At 40.7% G+C, this 20,919-nt stretch overlaps 1 protein-coding gene across 3 annotated transcripts in view; it reads left to right on the forward strand.

The window, feature by feature from the left end:
• Positions 1 to 20,919, forward strand: part of KCNK2 (potassium two pore domain channel subfamily K member 2) — a 131,051-nt gene that overhangs the window by 49,439 nt on the left and 60,693 nt on the right. For all 3 annotated transcript variants that reach the window (XM_079968865.1, XM_079968866.1, XM_079968867.1), the window contains exon 3: positions 15,850 to 15,961. In XM_079968865.1, coding sequence (XP_079824991.1) covers positions 15,850 to 15,961 — 112 coding nt within the window. The remainder of the gene's footprint in view (positions 1 to 15,849; positions 15,962 to 20,919) is intronic.

Below are 20,919 nucleotides of genomic sequence, written 5' to 3' on the forward strand. Positions count from 1 at the left end.
TTCGTCCCTTTTATTGCAGTCAATGGGAAGGACTTAAATTTGCCAGTTCCATGAGCGGTGTAGTTGCTGTCTACTTTGGGGAGCAGGTTAGGGGAATCCTCTTCCAAGTACACTGTGCCCCCAACTCGCCCCGATTTGGTTCCTACTGCTGAGGAACTTTCCATGGGCTTACCAAGGAGTCGGGACTTCCAGCGGTGTAATTTTCATCTTATCAATGGGCCTCCCAGCTCCATTTCCACCTGCCCCTCCCCCAGTGAGTCTTCAAATGGCTTTAGGGCAGTGTTTCCCAACCTTGTGCCTCCAGCTGTTTTTGAACTACAACTTCCATCATCCCTGACTAGCAAGACCAGTGGCAAGGGATGATGGGAATTGTAGTCCAAAAACAGCTGGAGGCACAAGGTTGGGAAACACTGCTTTAGGGTCACTCTCTTTACTGTACCGTTCTCAGTGCTAGGAGAATAGAGACAAATCAGTATACTAAGACCACAGTAGTCAAAGAGTAGAGCCATGTTTATTCATGCATTTTATTAAATAAGTAAATTTATTCTGCCCCTATTGTTGAAGTGCAGTCTGATTAAACTTACTTATTAAAAAGAATATTTGATTATACCTATGAAAAGCCTGGACTTTTCAGTGATTGAACGTACACACATTGTAAATCATTGCAAGATAACTTATGTTGGGGTTGCATTTGATCCCTTTTACTCTTGTCAATGTATAGAGCTCTGAATGAAAACAGCTGATGCCCCAGCTAGGTATGGCTGAATCTGCCTATTTTTAGCCTGTGTCACTTGAACATGTTTTTACCCATTATTCCATTCTACACTGATCTGTTTTTTAATAAATATATATATGATAATTTCAAAAACACTTATTTAAATATGCATCTTAAGATATAATTTAAACACGAATTTTCTCCCTGAATGCATATTTTAAAACAGTGCTTTTTTCCAAAAGAAAAAAATGTTAGGGGTACTCTCATTTTCATACTCATATTGAAATACTGCCCTTCAGTGACTTAGATTCACAAAATGTTTAGGGGTATGCGTACCCCTGCATCGCCCCCAGAAAAAGGTAAAAAGGTAAAGGTACCCCTGCCCGTAGGGGCCAGTCTTGACAGACTCTGGGGTTGTGCGCCCATCTCACTTAAGAGGCCAGGGGCCAGCGCTGTCCGGAGACACTTCCGGGTCACGTGGCCAGCGTGACATCGCTGCTCTGGCCAGAGCCAGAGCCAGAGCCGCACACGGAAACGCCGTTTACCTTCCCGCTGGTAAGCGGTCCCTATTTATCTACTTGCACCCGGAGGTGCTTTCGAACTGCTAGGTTGGCAGGCGCTGGGACCGAGCAGCGGGAGCGCACCCCGCCGCAGGGATTCGAACCGCCGACCTTTCGATCGGCACGTTCTAGGCGCTGAGGCTTTAACCCACAGCGCCACCTGCGTCAAAATCAAAGAAGTACTAAACTCTTCAAGCAGCCCTAATCCAAACTCTTGTGTTTAGATCTTTCACAAATAATTTGCAAAGGTTGCATTTCTTAAGCAACCCTAATCCACAAATAGTTGGTTCTGGAGGGCTCCCAAGGTGGTAGTGAGAAAAGTTTGACACAATCCAGCAAGCAACTGGTAGGATGGTTTTGATTGTATGTTTGTTTAAAGGGAGCAGTTTTAGCCCGTTTTAATATGCACTGGGTGACAGTGTCATCATTCTTTTGGACTCGCTTTATGACCTGCCCATCTTGAAAAGTTCAGCTTCACCTGAGTTGCAGCCAATATGCTGATTGCCATTCTATGGCACAGTTGTGGGTTATCTAGGGCCCTCCTTATGTTGCTGAACTACAATTCCCATCATCCCTGGTCATTGGCGATGCTTGTTGGGCCTGATGGAAGCTGTGGTTCAACAACATCTGGAGTGCAAAAGGTTCTCCATTCTTTCTATAGTAGGCATAAGCTTTCACTCTTCTTCTTGCTTGGAAGTTTGCCCTCCTCCTGTCATCTTATGTAGTTACTTAATTGCTTTTGAAAATATATTGTGTTGAGCAATGGAGTTCAGTTGCTCATTCATGGTACAATTATAATAACAGTTTTCGCTTCAGTGGGGATTGTTCTCCCATGTGACTGAACACATAAACAGTATTTTAGAACTGAATTTTCTGAAGGATATAAAGATAAACATTATGCAATAGTAGGGTATTAAGATAGCTCTAATGATAGAGTGAGTGTGAAGAAAATTACAGAAATGTATTCACTATAATGTTCTGTTTTCAGACAATAGTTACCTGTTATCTTGTTTCAGGCTAAAATTAAATTCAGCTTCCTATAATTTTTTAGTCATTTGTGACTATGGGCAGTTGTAGTATAACAAGGACTTTTTGAAGCAATCCTATGAATGCATCCACATGGGACATTTATATCACAACTAATTATTGATGAAAGTTTTCTCTAATCACCAGTAGGATTCTTGCTAAGATTTAACTCAATAGCATTTGATATAAAGTGGAACATCCCTAATTGCTATTAATTTGTGGTAGATAACCTATATGTGGTACTTTTAATGCTTAATCCATTTACTCAGGAGTTAGGGGTTTACCATCATTGGAACTATTGTGGCTTCAAATGGTTTTTAGGGTTGTGTACCACATACAATATTTCTGTTCACTTTAATCTTTCCCCATAAGCCCTATTTTTTATCATGTCTATAAAATGAGTAATCTGTAGAAAGTTTAAAAATTGTGTTAATTTCAACAACATAACCATTAAGTAGGTCATTATTATGACCTTTTACTTGGTCACTGGCTAGGATTTGAACCTTAGTATTCTAGTTGTGACAACTTGATAATGTGAAATTTGCAAGGAGGTTTTTCTAATGGGGATTTGAATGCCAACATTTTTGGCAGTTTTTCTTTAAACTTGAATTATCTCCTCCCTCACCACTAAAGCACTATACAGTGGTACTTCGGTTTACGAACTTAATCCGTTCTGGAAATCCGTTCTTAAACCGAAACTGTTCTTAAACCGAGGCACGCTTTCCCTAATGAGGCCTCCCGCTGCCGGTGCCCTTCCACCGTTCGGATTCCATTCTTAGACCGAGGTAAACTTCTCAAACCAAGACACTATTTCCAGTTTTGCGGAGTTTGAAAACCAAATTGTTCTTAAACCGGACTGTTCTTAAACCGAGGTACTACTGTAATTCTCCCTTCCCAAGATTTTTTACTATCCTAATTTTGCAACTTCCCAAATGTTTTCATTGCCTAAGTGCTTGTACAGTGGTACCTCGAGTTACAGACGCTTCAGGTTACAGACTCTGCTAACCCAGAACTAGTACCTCAGGTTAAGAACTTTGCTTCAGGATGAGAACAGAAATCGTGCGATGGTAATGCGGTGGCAGCAGGAGGCCCCATTAGCTAAAGTGGTACCCCAGGTTAAGAACAATTTCAGGTTAAGAACGGACCTCCAGAAGGAATTAAGTTCTTAACCCGAGGTACCACTGTATTTCCCACAGTCTTTAAACACTTCTGTTTGACTCAGTCAATATCCTCCATAGTGTTTGTCTACATTTAATTAGTCTTCTTGTCATCTTTATATATGTTTTTTGGGGGGCTCCATTTCTTGAAAAGTGAAAGTACTTATAAAAACTTTTTATAGTGTAAGTCTCTGCATGTAGAGTTATGTGAGACTTGCTTCTGGATAAGCATGTATAGAACTGCAGCTTTTAAAAGGCACAAAAGAAAACAACTTTCTAAATGGACATCATGGATTCTTACTATTCAACATTTTTTCTTTGGGATAATCATTCAGCTCCAGTACCTTAGGCTGAAATGATTATTCTGGTCTAGGGTCTACATTTGATCAGATCATCATCCTAACACGGAGAGATAAAACGCCTAGTAAACTGACTCCATGAGATGAACACACACTTCCAACTGGAGAAACCCAGTAGTCAATGGTATAGTTCATACATTAGCTAGGTGGCATACTTGGCACTTGAAAACCATTCAAGTATGGACTGAATCAATGAAAAGCATTCATTTGTGTCAGAATATTGGTTAATCAGGAAATTTTGTTAACTTTTGAGAAGTCAGCTTCCTCTGAAGTAACTTTTCTAATGATGCAGCAGTGATGTATTATTTGAAAACTGACACCAGGTTTCAAGAACCTGCTGAATAATTATGGAGTTATTAATTAACTTTGAGTGACCACAATCTTCCTTTCAGTATATATTATATTTTGGGACCATTATACTCAAGTCTAAAGCCAGTAAGCTGTAAATTGCGCTACATATATTATTTACTTCAGAGTAGGGGATGTTGAAATCCCAGACACTGTTGATTAGAATTAAGTATAATATGTGTTATGTTGAAGATGTGAGGAAGTCAGATCTAGAGCAAGACCATCATAGCCTTTTCAGAAGGTAAGATAGCATACCCTTCAACATTTCTCCAATGAAATTGGGACATCACATTCTATAATGATAATTTTACTATTTATACCCCACACATCTTACTGGGTTGTCCCAGCCACTCTGGGCAGCTTCCAACATAAATAAAAACAAAATAAAACATTAAAAAAACATCCTTATACAGGATTGCCTTCAGATGGCTCAGGGGTTGGATAACTCCATACTCTCCATTTGTCCAATGAAAATAGGGACATCGTAAGGAGATGTGGGACATTCCAGGATCAAATCAGAAACCGGTATGGCCTCTCTAAATCAGGGACGTTGCTGGAATATAGGGACACTTCAATGGTCTGAGATATTAGAGTTGAATGATTGTTCAATACAGTTGTACCTTGGAAGTTGAACAGAAACCATTCTGGAAGTCTGTTAGACTTCCAAAATGTCCAACTTCCAAAGTGTGGCTTCTGATTGGCTGCAGGAAGCTCCTGTAGCCAATCAGAAGCCGCAGAAGCACCATTGGACTTTCGGGTTCCGAAAGAACGTTAAAAAACCGGAACACTCACTTCCAGTTTTCAATCGTTCGGGAGCCGAAATGTTTGACTCCCAAGGTGTTCAGGAGCTGAGGTATGACTGTACAGGAAAAGTTGAATTATGATATCCATGGTGTTTATTTAAGAAGGTATTTTCTTTTCCAGGCTGTTTTTTGAGACTTACATAAGGCTAAAATTTTATACACTTGCTTAGAAGTAACTCAGTAGGGATAACTTCTGGGCAGACATGCATATGACAATAATTATAAAAGATAAATATTTTCACTTTCATTTTTAAAAATGAAAATTGGTGAATGTTTCAGGCAGTATTCAGTAGTCTTAAACGCTGGTTTGAGTTTCAAAAAATAGTCAAAGAACTGGAGGAACATGTTCCCACTCAATAAACTCAATTTTTTTCTATACAGTGAAATTATCAGAGACATTTCATAAATTTCTTAACAGTTAAGCTTTTTTTCTTAGAAAACCTTCTTGTCTTTCTGTACTTTTCATATAATTTAATATGAATAACTAGATGAATTGTAGAAGTAGCACAAAACATGAATGATTGATTTGTCAGTGAAACACACTCACCTTACTTTGTCTAAATGAATACTTGAAGACCCTTTGGTAGTGCACTCATTCACATCTTCTTGCCACTATCAGGAAGATGAACTTAGTGATGTAATATGATCTATTATGACTTTCTCATTTCATGTTTTCATGATTCACACCATTAGCACAGACCTATAGCTTTTAGTTTTGTGTACCACAATAAAAATAATGTTTCAGACAGCATGCAATAAGGGTAACCTTGAATGCTACTTTTACATTCATAATAATACTAGCACAATGCTAACACAAAAGTTAAAAATAATTAAAATAGGATGGGATGGAACCCAACTGGTTGAGAAAGAGGGCCTTTTTAGATAACTAGTTCACTATGCATACTTATAGAGAAAGAAAATGTCAACATACGTTGAAAATAAATCCACAATTTTGGGTTTTCTGAATCATCCTATAAAGAGATTTTGCTACAAATAGGCAGTTGTTAAGTTATAGGGAATTCAGACATATTTTTCCAAAGTTAACTTTGTTGCAAAGAGACCACATTTCCATAGCAGTGAGCACAACATCTGGGCTCCTCCTGAATCCAACACTGCCTCTGGAGCTTCAGGTAGCCTTGGTGGCCTGAAGTGCCTGCTTCCAGCTCTGTCTGGTTCTCCAGTTGTGGTCCTTCTTGGAAGAGATGGCTTGGCCACTGTGCTCCATGCTGTGGTTACCTCCAGATTGGACTGTTTACAATGCACTCTACATTGGACTGCCCTTAGAGATGATGTGAAAAGGCAAACTGTTATCAAATGCAGCAGCCAGATTACTAGCTGGGGCTCAATTAGATCTCATAGAACCCTGTTTGAAATCAGCTACACTGATTGCCAATTCATTTCTTGGTCCAATTCAGAGTGCTCATGTTAGTGTTTAAAGTCCTAAATGTCTCTGGCATCAAATATCTGAAGGACTGTCTCCAGGCCTATTGACCTTCTTGATCTTCAGAGGGGACTTTCTTGGTAACCCTGCCACCCTCAGAAGTGTGGGGAGTGGTGGTCTAGGAGAAGGCATTCTCTGTGCTAGTTCCTAAATTGTGGTGATCTCTCTCCACAGATTTCTAGCATATTCATTATATACATATGTTGAAGACACACATCTTTACCCTGGCCTTTGATAGTTAAAGTATTTTGTTTTGTGGAATCCACCTCATTTGATGAATTTATACTATTTTGTACCATTCGGAAAGATTTTACTTCTGCTATGATTTTAATAGTTTTACCTCTTTTTGTAAGACATTGCTGCCTATTGTAATCTGCCCAGGGACCTTATGATGAAGGATATGTAAGCAGTCTTATAAATAAAATAAATATATATAAAAGAGACCACTCTCACAAGTCACAATTGTCCCAAATTTCAGCCTAATTGTACACTTTCACCATCATCTCTATGGTGCAAGCACTACATGGCTAACATTGGCTATCAGAGTGGCACTCACATTCAGTGTTCTACCAAAAAGTGTTAATTGGGATGGGCTAATAGGAGTTGTAGTCCAAAGTGTATCTGGAGGGCCAAAAGTTCGCCACCCCTGTACTGTATCATTACTTCACTCACACTGTAATTTTAACCGATTCCAACTTTCTTGGCAAAGAAAGAATTAGTGTTCCTCTCCTATTGATAAGTGGGATGTGGGTGGCGCTGTGGGTTAAACCACAGAGCCTAAGACTTGCCGATCAGAAGGTCAGCAGTTTGATTCCCTGCGACGGGGTGAGCTCCTGTTGCTCGGTCCCTGCTCCTGCCAACCTAGCAGTTCGAAAGCACCTCAAAGTGCAAGTAGATAAATAGGTACCGCTTCAGCGGGAAGGTAAACGGCGTTTCCGTGCGCTGCTCTGGTTTGCCAGAAGCGGCTTAGTCATGCTGGCCACATGACCCGGAAACTGTACACCAGCTCCCTCAGCCAATAAAGCAAGATGAGCACTAATGCTCAGGGGTCCCTTTACCTTTATATGGAGCTGCTGGTGGAAGAGAGGATTGCTGTTCTTTCTCATTTCCTTTTGCACTTCCCCTACATGCAGCAGGCCTTCACTAGGGGAATCTCTTTGGATTGCACCATATGACTGAATGCCTAGCTCCACTTCCACCTTGCTTCTCAAATACATCCTTCTGAAGCAGATTCCATGCTTTATTTTGTAAAAAAAAGTTGTTTGAAGCAAGAGGAAAAACAAGCAAATAGTAGGCCCCTTGCTTGGAGAAGATGGAGAAATGCTGTTGGGTGGAAGAGAGAAGGCAGAACTGCTTAACATCTATTTGCCTCTTATCTTCACCCAAATTGAAAGCACAGCCTATTGTTAACAGAATAAACAATGCAAGGAGGAAGCTGAAGCCCAACGTAGGAAAAGAGGGGGTAAGGGAACATGTAGTTACTTCAAATGAATTCAAATCTCCAGGGTCTGATGAGCTGCACCCAAGGGTACTAAAGGAGCTTGTGGATGTAATTCTTTGGGAATTATTGGAGAACAAGTGAGATTCTTGCAGACTGGAGACAGGCAAATGTTATCCCAATTTTCAAGAAGGGGAGAAAAGAAGACATGGACAAGATAACTGAACCGAACAAGTACTCATTAACAGTTCATTGTCATCCTGGAAAAAAGTGCCAAGTAAGGTGCCACAGGGTTGTGTTCTGGGCCTGTTGTTGTTCAACATAAAGGACTTGGATGAAAGTATTGAGGGGATGCTAATCAAATTTGCAGATGACACCAAACTGGGAGGGGTAGCCAAGGCCACTGAAGACAATTGGGATTCGAGATAACCTTGGCAGATTAGAGAGCTGGGCCAAAACTAACAGAATGAATTTTAATTGGGAAAAGTAGTGAGACTGAAAGGAGATATGATAGCCATCTTCAAGTACTTAAGGGCTGTCACATGGAGGAATGAGCAAGCTTGTTTTCTCCTGCTCTGGAGGGTAGGACTTGAACCGATGGATTCAAGATACAAGAAAGGAGATTCCTACTAAACACCAGGAAGAACTTTCTAACAGGAAGAGCTGTTTTACCGTGGAACAGACTCCCACGAGAGGTTGTGGAGTCTCCTTCCTTGGAGGTTTTTAAGCAGAGGTAGGATGGCTACCTGTCACGTATGATCTAGTTGAGATTCCTGCATTGCGGGGAGTTGGACTAGATGACCCTCAGGTTCACTTCCAACTCTACAGTTGGATTCTAGGATTCTTCTCCATTAACATGCTTTGTCTCTCAACTCCTGCCTCTATAAATATCCAAAACCAGAGATTTAATCAACGAGGAACATCTTATTTACTGTCATGCTTTTTGGTGTACACAAAGGATAATATTTTATACTCCAAATACTGCCTGATTTCTAACTAAAGACATCTGTGGCACTTCTATAGTACTTACAAGATCAAAATTGGACGCTTTTAAAAACACAGGCGATCTGCAGGGTTGCAACACCCACAGGTGTGAGCTCTTTATGGGCTTATTCAGATGGCTCAAAACTCTGGGCCTCTTCAATATGTGCCAACATTTTCTCTCTCTCTCTAAAAGTGTACATAGGTGAACTAGTTTTCTGACAGATTCAGTTATCGGAAGTCTAGGTCATATGCGTTCCTGCAGTGAATGAGTTGTTCATGGAAGTTTTCTTCTTCAGTGGCCTTGTGCTATTAGTTCTACTGCTATTACTGCTATAAGAAAGATGGTGGACAAGCAAGTGGTCAGCCAGTGGGAACAGCCATGCTGGATTTGGTTTCTAAGTAATGGGATTTCACTGATATAAATGGTTAGAAACTGGAATGTGTTGCACGTAACCGTAGGCTAAATCATCACTTGTAAAATCAAACAGAAATATGCACAGCTTGAGGAACTGACCTTTTATGTCTGTCTTTATTTTAATGTAGTATTTCCCCAGGGAGACTTATTTTAACATGGTGATCCATCACAGCGTCAAATACATCTGAAGTTAAATGATTTAATGGGTTATCAAATTTTATAGGTTCCTGTGGCTACACACACACACACGATTATGCGTAGTATAGCCAAAGTCACAAGTGGGGTGACCACTTTCTTATGGGAAAGCCAGTGAGTTATTTAAAAATGTGTGGTTTGCATTGTAATGCCTGATAATGCAATAATGTGCCCTGTAAAGTGCAATTGGTTTAATGGTTTGTTGTGTAATCCTACTGAGAATGTTGCAGTTTCTAGGTGGAGGGATTTATGATATAGTCATGATTTTCCATATAGACACAAAATATATCTGTAAGAAACATCTTTAAGGGTGGACTTTAGGCTACCTGCATAAAACCAGGTTGAGGAAAGCTGACCTGAGTAGTGGAAATGTAACACAAGTAAAATTTACTGAGACTCCTAGATAAAAAAGCTATTAGGTAGTCAGGGCCTGCCCTTTAAAATAACTAGGTTGGCTGGGCCTATGTGGTCCCACCCTGAATTCCATCCCTGTGGAGAGCCACAGGTCCCCCATTCCTGCATTAAGTATTGTAAAGGTCCCTCAAGAATACACATGTATCATGTCTCCATACATCCTCCACTTTCCCCATCACATGACAAAATTCCACCTGAGTTTTTGAAAGCCATACTGTGGTAACGGCCTTGTGAACAAACAGATTAGGTTATGTGGATGCCTTTAAATGAGTCTGTACACATTTGAATTTGTAAAGTGCAAATAAAAACAAACAAACAAACAAACAGCTGACCACATGTTTGCTAGTGCTCAGTTGCCCCCCCCCTCTCTATTAGCTTGTTTTTTCCATTGGCTTGGGCAGTTAATATTGGGACAATGCGTAAGTTTGAAAAATAAAAATTTAAGAATATACCTTTACTTTAGTTCTTATCTCAATCCAGCTTCAGCCAAAGAAGCAGTTGTGTGGTAGCAGCTTTAAATCAATACCCTGCACAGATGCTTTCCTACTTCTTACAAACCTCCAAAATGAATGGTTCCTCTATTAACTATACACTCATGGATGCTGTAGAAAGGGAAAGGGTAGAGTATAATGCAGAAGGGACTGTCTTCTGGGTCATTCCTGCTGTTAAGAGCGAAAGCACTCAGTGCAGTGAAGCACAGGTACACCTAGGGCATTAGCTTGATGGTGTGGCTGCAGCGCAGGACAGTGACGAAGTGAGGGTTGAGTGGGCAAGCTAGCACATCCAATCTGGTGCTCCGATCGGTATGCCCACACAATCCCGGGCCCACCACCTTGTTGCATACAGTCCAGATAAGTATCACCAATGTCAGTATTAAGAGGGCAGCATTAGTGTCACTGTGCTGGCCAACATTCCCTAGTTAACTTTTTACATGCATGGGCAGAGTTTTTGATGCTGGTGGCTCTTACAGTAGTGCTTGAATGAAAATGTTTTTGTTAGAAAGTGTCAAACTTGTGGCTTATTCAAAGGCGGTGAATGGACTGGATTGACCAGAAATCTAAGCTTCATGTGATGAGATAGTTTTTAAACAAGTTATCCTGTTGAAAGTAAAACAATGGGCTCCACTGTGCCTGTGTAAGCCTTGGGAATGTCTGGAGGAGTTCTCTGTGACTTTGTCTCCCTGGCTTATGCTAGTATTAGTATATAGCCATGCTATGGAACACATGATCAGAACTTCTTGAGCTCTTGGACCCCTTCTTTTGGCTATTGCTCCCAACATACCCATATGGTTCAGCTGGGAGAAAGACCTATGTAGATCCAGTTTAGCTAAATAAAATCCCCAAATGCTTGAGTATGTATTGTGGGGTTATGACTAAGGTTGCCACATTTTTACACCTGAAAACCAGGACATGTCAGGAATTTTCCTGACGAATGGCAAGCCTAGTTATGACGTATCTATTTAAGCATATTGGGATTTTGCTGTTGTCAATCACTTCAGTGGCCTTTCTTGGTGCTGAAAGGTGGTATAAAATGCTTTCATAACTACAAATAGATATCTCTGCCTGCCAGAATTATGAATGAACTGAATTGTTGTACAGTTGGTTTTTGGAATTGCTACCCGTACTGTTCATTATTATATGACTGTGATACACCAATAGCTCCATAGCAGAGAAGGGCATACACTTGTTCTCTGCTACCCCAGAGGGCAGGACTAGATCTAAAGGACTTTACTTAGAGGAATTTAGATTTAGGAGCACATAAACCTACCTTCTGCTTAGTTGGATCATTAGTGCATCTGGCTCAGTGTTGTCTCAGTAGCTCTCTAAGCTTCTGGACAGGTGGCCTTTCCCAGTCCTACCTGGAGACAATAGGCATTGAACTTGCGGCTTCTGCATGCAGAGCAAATAATCTACCACTGAGCTATGGCCCTTTCAGTCTAACATTCAGTGGAAACCTCTTGACCAGGAATGCCTGGTGTGGTGGGGCAGTGCCACAGAAACACCCTCCAGACACTGACATTGCTATAGCTTATTTCGTTGGAGCTGGGACTGGGTGGCAGTGAGGCCAGGGCTGTGCAGGCACACTGATGGAGCCATTCCATACGTCTATTGGTGCACTCATACAGTGCTGACCTCACTGCTACAAAGCCCAGTGTCTGTCCAGGTATTGAGAGGGCAGCTCCCTACATTGCCCCCACCACACCGGCTGCTCCTGCTCTGTTGGGGATGCTTGAGTGTTAGATTTCCTGCATCAAGCAGGGGATTGGACTACATGGCCTAAAAGAGAATGGATATTAATTGAAATGGGATAAGTAGTTGGGGCAAGCTTTTCAAGTGTTTATAATCTGCTCAGGTTTCTGGACCCTAAGTGTATATGATATTGGGCTGGGAATAGCATCCTTTAATTATTTAGCTAGGAAAAGCTTTCTTTTATTTTTTTTCTTCCCATATATTCATATCTAGTATCTGTTTGATATTGTTATTTTGAGGACTGATTTATTGTATTTGATTGTAATTTGATTGTATTGATATACTATTTATCGCTTTGGGGGCCTTTGGGTTAAAAAGTTGTGTGCGTGCATGCCATAGCTGTCAACTTTCAGATTTGAAAATAAGGGATCAGCAGCCTTGAAAATAAGGGACCAGCAGCCTCACCTGTCCTGGGGAAGTCTACGGGATATCTAACAATCCGGGATAGCAGCGGGAAACGGCGCTGGAATAAGGGAATTTCCCGCGAAAAAAGGGAAGGTTGACAGCTATGGTGCATGCACAGAGAACACACACACACACACACACAGAATAGAATCATGGAGTATATGCCTTTTGTCTACCCCATGAGCTATTCTGGAAGCACAACGACTCATAGGAAAAGGCATATTAGTGTCCTAATCCGAGGTTGGTGCAAATACCGTATGTACCAGAAATAATAGTGGAGTTTGTATGCAAGTGAATAAATCCTATTTGTGGTGCTACAACTGAACCTGATGCTAAGTATGTAGACATAGAAAGGCTTCTTTTTTAACATGGTGCTGGGTAGGCAAGAATTACTCACCCATGCCTAAAATTGTATTTTAAGCTGGGCCCTCAGCTTTTATATGTGCAGTGGTAGCACATCATTAAAGTATCTGGCTGGGCTGCTAATCCCTGGTGTTCTTGCAGCGCAGACAGAGGCAAGACGACATGTTTGTATAAGAAGCGAGGCACATGGTGATGTTATATGGGACAGTTCTTCTTGCTCGCTTTTCATTACATGTAAATTGGACCTGAGCTTTATTGAAATGAGTGGTTCTTACATCTGTGTAATGGGTCTGATGTGGATATGCTCCCAGTGTTTCTATGATCGGGGGTGCAAGTCTGTAATTTTAAGCACCCTTGTTTTGAAATGAGTTCCATTAAAACCAGATCAGTGGAACTTAATGCAAAATTTGGAACTGGTGTCTAAAATAGCATTCATCAAGTGTGCAACTACAGATTCAATAAAATAAAGGTTTAGGAACTTTTAGGCCTGCAGGATTTCACCTAAGATAATAAAGTTAAAAATAAATAAATAAATAAATAAATAAATAAATAATGTTAATAAAGTTAGCAGTCTTTTGCAATACAGCTTTTAAAATCAGTTCTCAATGAAGCAATGAAAAGTAAAGTTCTTTCTTTATTATACTTTCCAGCTGCACTGAACATCATCTTTATTTCAAACAAATTATTTTGAGCATGTATTTTTATTTTATTCGAAATCTGAAGTTTTTAACGTTGACATTAATATTCCAGTATTTTCTCCAGAAATGTACAAGACAGCCTTATCCATAAAGCAATTTACTTCAGTGCAAGTTAGGCAGCTCTCAAGAGTTGTTTTAATCATGAGTAATGAAGCAGGCAAGTGCATAAATACAATTTAGTGTGTAGGACCTCATTGATTTTATTGGCTGTTTCAACATTGAAACCTGTGGTTTCAGAGTTTTTATTCACAGAAGCATAACTCGACCAGGTCTTTCAAAAGGTTAACCCCAAATACGTTCCTAGTGTCAAAATCCCAGATATGCATTTTGCTTGCTTGCTTGCTTATTTATTTGTTTATTTTCAATCCCATCATTCCTCCCAAAGGAGTCTTAGTTGGCAAACAATAAAACAGATAGATGATAGATAGATAGATAGATGATAGATAGATAGATAGATAGATAGATAGATAGATAGATGATAGATAGGTAGGTAGGTAGGTAGGTAGGTAGGTTTGTGTGTGTGACAGAGCGAGAGAGAGAGCATTTAAAAGCAATTGAATATGCTAACAGTTAAATAACAAGAAACAGTATATTTTTCTATCAAATGCCTTGGTGAACAGGATTGTTGGATTGTTTGGATTCTACCTGAATAGTCTAAGCCACTTAGGGCTAGTGCTAACACCTTGCCTTGGACCTGTTAGCCCACTGGCAGCCAATGGGATGCTTTCAGGAATAGTTACACATGGTCACCAACCTGGCAGCCTAATTCTGCACTATGCAGTTTCCTCTTATTGATAAAGAGGATATTGAAGTCTCCCAAGGCTATTCTCATGAGGTTCTCCTACATATCACCAGTACCACCTCTGCCTGCTCAGTCCGGGAAGAGGTTGTACAGTGAGGTGGGTGGTAGCAGTGGCGTAGCGTGGGTTATCAGCACCCGGGGCAAGGCAAGTAATTTGCGCCCCCTAACCCATGGATTTGGGCCCCCTAACCCATGGATTTCCCTAACCCCCAGATGTTGCGCCCGGTGCGGCCGGCCCCCCCTGCACCCCCCACGCTACGCCACTGGGTGGTAGACTTGTCTTTGCAATTCAACACTAAGTACAAACACTTACATCCAGCTCCCAGATGGATTGGTTTCTTGGTGAGAATGATGGAATTTATGTGGATGATTGCCAAGCCTTCCCTCTGGTCTGTACTGTTGCTATACTGAGTACCCAGGCAGGCAAAATCAGGAAGGTCACAAAACCCATAGCATGCTCACCTAGGTCTCAGTAATCCACACCAGGCCAGCTACCTCATCCAGGATGAAATAATGAACAAGAGTTGCTTTCTTGTGGGCTGACTAGGCATTAAGTAACAGCACCATCAGGTGGCAGGGTGGTATCTAAACATCATGGCTACTCAAGTCTCTACGTGGGTGGGTGGGTAGGTGTCTGAGCAGGAACAACCGATGTTAAGTGTCTGCCATCTTCTCTCCTATGATGATATCCTCCATTCCATACCTTCCTCTCCGTAAGAACCTGGAAATATCAGAAGTTCTCCGACTTGCCTCATCTGACCCAGGCATATGTTTTTGTTTTCACCATCTTCCATGAAGCAACCACTCAATAGGAGGGGGAGGTTTACCTGGCACCTGTTGACTTTCTAGAGTGTATCACGCTTCTGTTCAAAGTGCCTTTCATTAGCCACAATAATCAAAGCCAGCCATGGCCTTTGGTGTTAGATCAGAGATGGAAGCTTCAGGCAGTTTTGAGTCCCAGGAACGCAAAATGTGACCGATACAGCAAGAGAGGAGGAAACAAAATGCTATGCTGTTAGATCTCCCAGGCTCTAAGTGTATGTTGCATTGTATAATAGCCATTAAATGCCCATGTGATAGTTCTCAGTTAGGATCAAGAGAATTTTCAGGAAACTTGAATTTAGAGGCTTTCTCTGTCCTCTTAACATCAGCAGTTAGCCTCTGTATTGAAGCTCAAGTGATGCAACAATCAAACTCTTGATTTCGTAGCAATATAAGACATGAAGATTAACCAAGAGTTGCAAAAATGAGTAATATTTTGAATTTAATTATATTTCAAGCTTAGGGTAGATGATGCTAAAAGTGAAGCCAATTGAATAACGCCACCCAAAATTTCTGTCTCTCTCTTCTTTCATCAGCTGACATTTGATAAATTACTTTATCTTCACAAACCATACAAAAACACTGTATTCTAACATTCTTGTTTATGTTTCATAAATATTGACAAATATTGACAAATATCTCTTTAAACTTGCAGCAAGTAGTGGCAGCAATAAATGCAGGAGTCAATCCTAAAGGAAACACGTCTAACAGTCATTGGGATTTGGGAAGTTCCTTCTTCTTTGCTGGCACTGTTATTACCACCATAGGTAGGATAAAACTTATTATTCTATTTTGAAGAGTGTATTACCTAAAACAAATTTAGTTTAAAATATATGTTTTCGTTTGGCAGATTTTGTTTGTCTATTTTAATAGTGTTTTTATATTTTAAGTCCAGATATGTTGGCAAAAACAGTTTTCATTAGACATGCACACTTACATTTATAAAATTCAATAAATGATATAAAAACTTTAATAGAAAGTAGGTTTATATGAAAGGTGCAGTTCATTAGTGCACTGTTTACACCAATTATTTGATTATTCATGTTTTAAAACAAGCTTGTGATTTAAGCTGTTGATTTGGGTCCCTAGAAGTGACATAATTCTAGACAAATATTGTCTAGAATTAATATATACTGTATGTTCAATGTTTTCAACATTCTAAGTACAGTGGTGCCTCGCAAGACGAAATTAATCTGTTCCGTGAGGCTCTTCGTATAGTGGTTTTTTCGTCTTGAGAAGCAAGCCCATTGACAGCTTAGCGGATTAGCGCTATTAGCGGTTTAGCGGCTTTTAGCGGATCAGCTGATAAGCGGCTTATCAGCGGATCAGCTGATAAGCGGCTTAGTGGCTTAGGAAAAGAGGGGGGAAACCCGCAGGAACTCGCAAGACATTTCGTCTTGCGAAGCAAGCCCATAGGGAAATTCGTTTTGCGAAGCACCTCCAAAACGGAAAACCCTTTCGTCTAGCGGGTTTTCCGTCTTGCGAGGCGTTCGTCTTGCGGGGCACCACTGTAATCAGCCTGTTTGGGAAATGCTTTTTTATTATAAAGCTGTATCAGGCAAACTCAGATTTAACCATAGTGGGTTGTATTATTCTTCATAACCTTGTTAATGTTGTGCATCCTTCACTTCAGATGCTCAATGGACAGTAGCACCATGCCAAACTAGACACAATGATGGCAGGTTCATGTGTTTAAATATGCATTTTGCCCCAGTCACAGAGAAGGAGGGATGAGGGATGAGGGATGAGGCAGCTCCATATCTGACAGCAAAATGGACACACAGAGGAGGAGTGTAGACTTCCCCCCTTCCCAGTGAAGGAGGCAGAAGTTTGCAATGTTATGAATGGCACGAAGAAAGGGAACTGGAAAAAAAGATCACTAGAAATATTATTGAACTTTAGCTTCTCCAGGGTAACTGATTGGCAGTTTTTTAAGGGCATTCAACCCTTAGTAGATGCAAGGGCGGCCTGGCCCGTTTTGCCACTTGGGGCAAAATGTGAAAGTGCTGCCCTGTGCATGTGCTGCATGCTATGTGCTACCCACTCCTCTGGTTGCCCCCGCCAAAGCCTCACTTACCAGGATCATGCAGCTGCAGCTTCCAGGTTCTGGCAAGGTCTTGCAAGAGCCCTGTGACATTGACCTGCAGGACTCTCACAAGATTTTGCTAGAAACCGGAAGCTGCCACGGCCACTTCTGTTTGCTTCTCTGGTGGTGGTGGTGCGGGTGCCCCTTGGATTCTGGCCTCAGTCTGGGCATATAGTATTGTCTCTATAACAACCTGTTTTAGAGCTGGCTTGCTTAAACTGTCCTCTGAATGCACTACAGTCACTAATGGCCTGGTGCACATCAGTTGCTTTGAATATGGAACAAACAGCCTTCAGTATTGAATAGGATAATGTGTGTTTAATGGTAGCTCCTCCCAAGGCTTTGCAATAAATTCAAATCCCGCACTAGGTGTGACGATTTCCAGCTTTCCTCTGGTCTTTACAGTATAAGGTCGTTCAAAGCTACTTCAGGTCCTGAAACTAAAAGGATAGCAAGCAGTTATTGGCATTCTGGAAGGTATGCCATGGTTGATGGCAGGTTTGAGCTAGCACTTAACAGACTAAAGTAAATCCTTGTAGATCCACATTTGTGATTAGAGACCTGGTCTATGAGTTCAAACGAAATTTTATTGTAAATAATGTTTCTCTCTCTAGTCTATGTCCCCTGTGGGCACAAGCATTTCTTCTGAGGTCAGAACATTTTCTATCTTGTTATGTAGTTTATTGATTCAGCTGAACAATGGAGAATTGTACTATTAACCCTCTTCCTGCTGGCAGGGTTTTATTGCATTCATATGAAATATGTGCAGAGCTGCAAATTTGAGCTGGGTATCAGTGGTTTGATGTGTGGCCTGTCCTGCTTGCAACTGACCATGCTGTTTGAGGCCCTGAAGCTTCTAGGTCTGCATGCGTACAAACCCTAACAATTGTAACAGTGTCTGTTGCGTGTAAACAAAAATGTGGCAATCAGGACTTGAAGTGCCAGTAGAAGCAAGAACTGTGGTATCCATGAGAATGGGAATGATGCCAGTGGGGTGTTCAAGCATGTGCTAGTAGATCATAACATTCCTCTTATTTTCAAATGTTGGAACAATTATATGTATTAGCTCAGAAGTTTGAGCTGATATGTATTAAATTTGAGCTTGTATGTATTAGCATCAAAAGTTTGATGGAGGTAGAGTTAAGGTTTCTTCGTTGTTGTGAGGTGGGCATGGTGATGTATGTGGATTTTTCTTTCAATTAAACATTTCTAGAGCGCTGGCTGCCTAAGTTTCCTGATCTGAAAAAAACAAAACCCATGGGAGGAGTTGTCTTTTACTGCTCCAACCTTGCTGCCTCTCCCTTCTTTCTCTTGGTAAGGATCTGTGATACACCAGATCGGAGGTCAAGTCAGCAGCGGTTCCCCATCATGCCATCTGCTGCTGTTTCTCACCTCTTGGATAATTTTGCATGCAAATTCTCTTTTCATTAATTGATGGAGAATGCTAAGTACATTAGCTATGTTCACATAAACTAGCTTATGTACACTTAGCAAATCTTCTAAATTATGCTGGTGCAAGTTCCTTTGGTGCATCCTTCTCATTGGTGCAAGGAACAAAAGCTACCTTTAAAAATGCACAAAATGTTGCAACACTATGTTCTCTGGAAGCCAGAATTGGCCTGTTAATGAGAGAAAGAGGAAGAGAGAGAGCTTACATTACAGCTTCTGGTTTTGCATATGTTGAGTACCACTTTATTAAGCAAAGTGCCAAGGGAAAGTCTGAATGAACTGTAGTGTTGTGAAATGTTAGGCAAACATTCTACTTGACCATTTTGAACAAGTGAAAATTCTGCCTGATAAAAGAATCCAGGGAAATAGTTTTCAGATCATGAGTAATAAGACCCAATTAACACATTATTGAACTGGGAGGACACCAGCTGGAAAACTGACCTTGTTTACGATTCAGCCCCAAGTCACTTTGGCAATGCATTTTGTTTGCTTCAACAATTTATATGCTGCTTAACACTGTAGTGCATAACAAGGTTACACAAGGTACGATATAGATAAAATCAGTTAAAATACACATTATCCATGCTCAGGACTTAGAAACGTTAGACGCTTCCAAATAATAATAATAATAATAATAATAATAATACCTTTATTGTCAATGTACAACCTGTGTACAATGAAATTAAAAGAGCTATTTGAGCATGGAACAGACTGCCTTGGGTGGAGGTGGTTGGACTTTTCCTTTGCTGGAGGTGTTAAACCTCACAACAATAAAGCAAGCTTGACTTCACACCCAGCGAAGATCTAACAACAGAATCTCATGCAATATATACTCAGATGAAAGTCCTCTTGTGTTCAATGGTGCTTACTCCCAAGAAATAAAGTTTGTGTTCAGCTAACTTCCAGGCAAGTGTGCTTAGGATTGTAGCCTTAATCATGTTGTGTTGTGCTAGACATATAGACCCTCCATTGGAGTCACTGTGTGCTATGTTACATCTTTTTCTGGTTCAAGTGTTTTGTTTGTTGTTGTTTTTGGATTTTCCCCATCCTTATCTTGACCACTGCACATGTGAGATAAGCAAGTATCCATTCCATCCAAACAAGAATTGTGGGGTTTTGGTGGCTAGGGTGGTTAGGGTTAGAGTTATACTGATTTGGGTAACTTTCTTTCCTTTTCTCTCTCTCCCCCTGCCACTCTTCTTGCAGAAACTGACCAAGTATGGAATGAAGTCTTGTCTTGGCTAGAGTAGGTTTGAGGGGTGATATAACAGAGTGGCAGAAAAAAGCACTAATTGTGTGTGTGTGTGTGTGTTTGTGTGTAGTCACTTTTCCAAGTTGAGGCAATATAACGTCTCAAACATGTTAAACAGGGCTAGTCACTGACAAAGATGAAATAATATAGTTAAGAATGAAACCCCAAAGATTATAATCTCCCTCCTCCTCCTCCTCCTCCTCCTCCTCCTCCTCCTCCTTCTTCTTCTTCTTCTTCCTCCTCCTCCTCTTCCTCCTCCTCCTCCTCCTCTTCAGTATTCTTAGTATATCTATGATGTTTCTCTTTTTATGATTCTCAACTACTCTCCCCTTCCCACATCCTCTTTTCTCCTAGAGTATTGATTCTTTTTGACCTTGCATTCACTGTTTCATGCAGTCAAAGATCACATTCTTCTAACCCCCCCCCCCCCCAAATCTTCCTCAATGACACATTCCAAGCTGTATTTACAGATTCCAGAAAAAGGCACCCCCCATCCCCTCCCAGTAACATATTGGAATGTAAAGGGCTAGCAAGGGTCAAATTAAATATGTCCATTTGGAGAATATATGGGAAGAGGGTCTCCCTGAGGTTGCATGGCATGCACAAGTAGCAAAACAATAAGCCTGTGTTGGGATAATTATCTAATTTTCTGGCAAGTGTCAGTTGATAATAGCCCTAGAAGCTCATTATATCATGAAGCTATTACCTACTACAGCAGAGCTGGAATTTTGTCATGCTTAAATTTTGGTTCTAAATGTGGGCTTTTGACATTTGATATGAAAACAAACAAAAAAACTCTGAAGCATTTTAATTCTGAAATTGAAATTTTGGGGCTCTTTTTTTTTTTTAAAAAAAACGACCATTTATTTATTCAATATGGTTAAAGCAATAACTTCTGAGGCGGGGGCTTTCTTTAAGATAGCTTACAATGATATATA

The sequence above is a fragment of the Podarcis cretensis genome, assembly GCF_951804945.1.
Source record: "Podarcis cretensis genome assembly, chromosome: 3".
Classification (NCBI taxonomy): domain Eukaryota; kingdom Metazoa; phylum Chordata; class Lepidosauria; order Squamata; family Lacertidae; genus Podarcis; species Podarcis cretensis.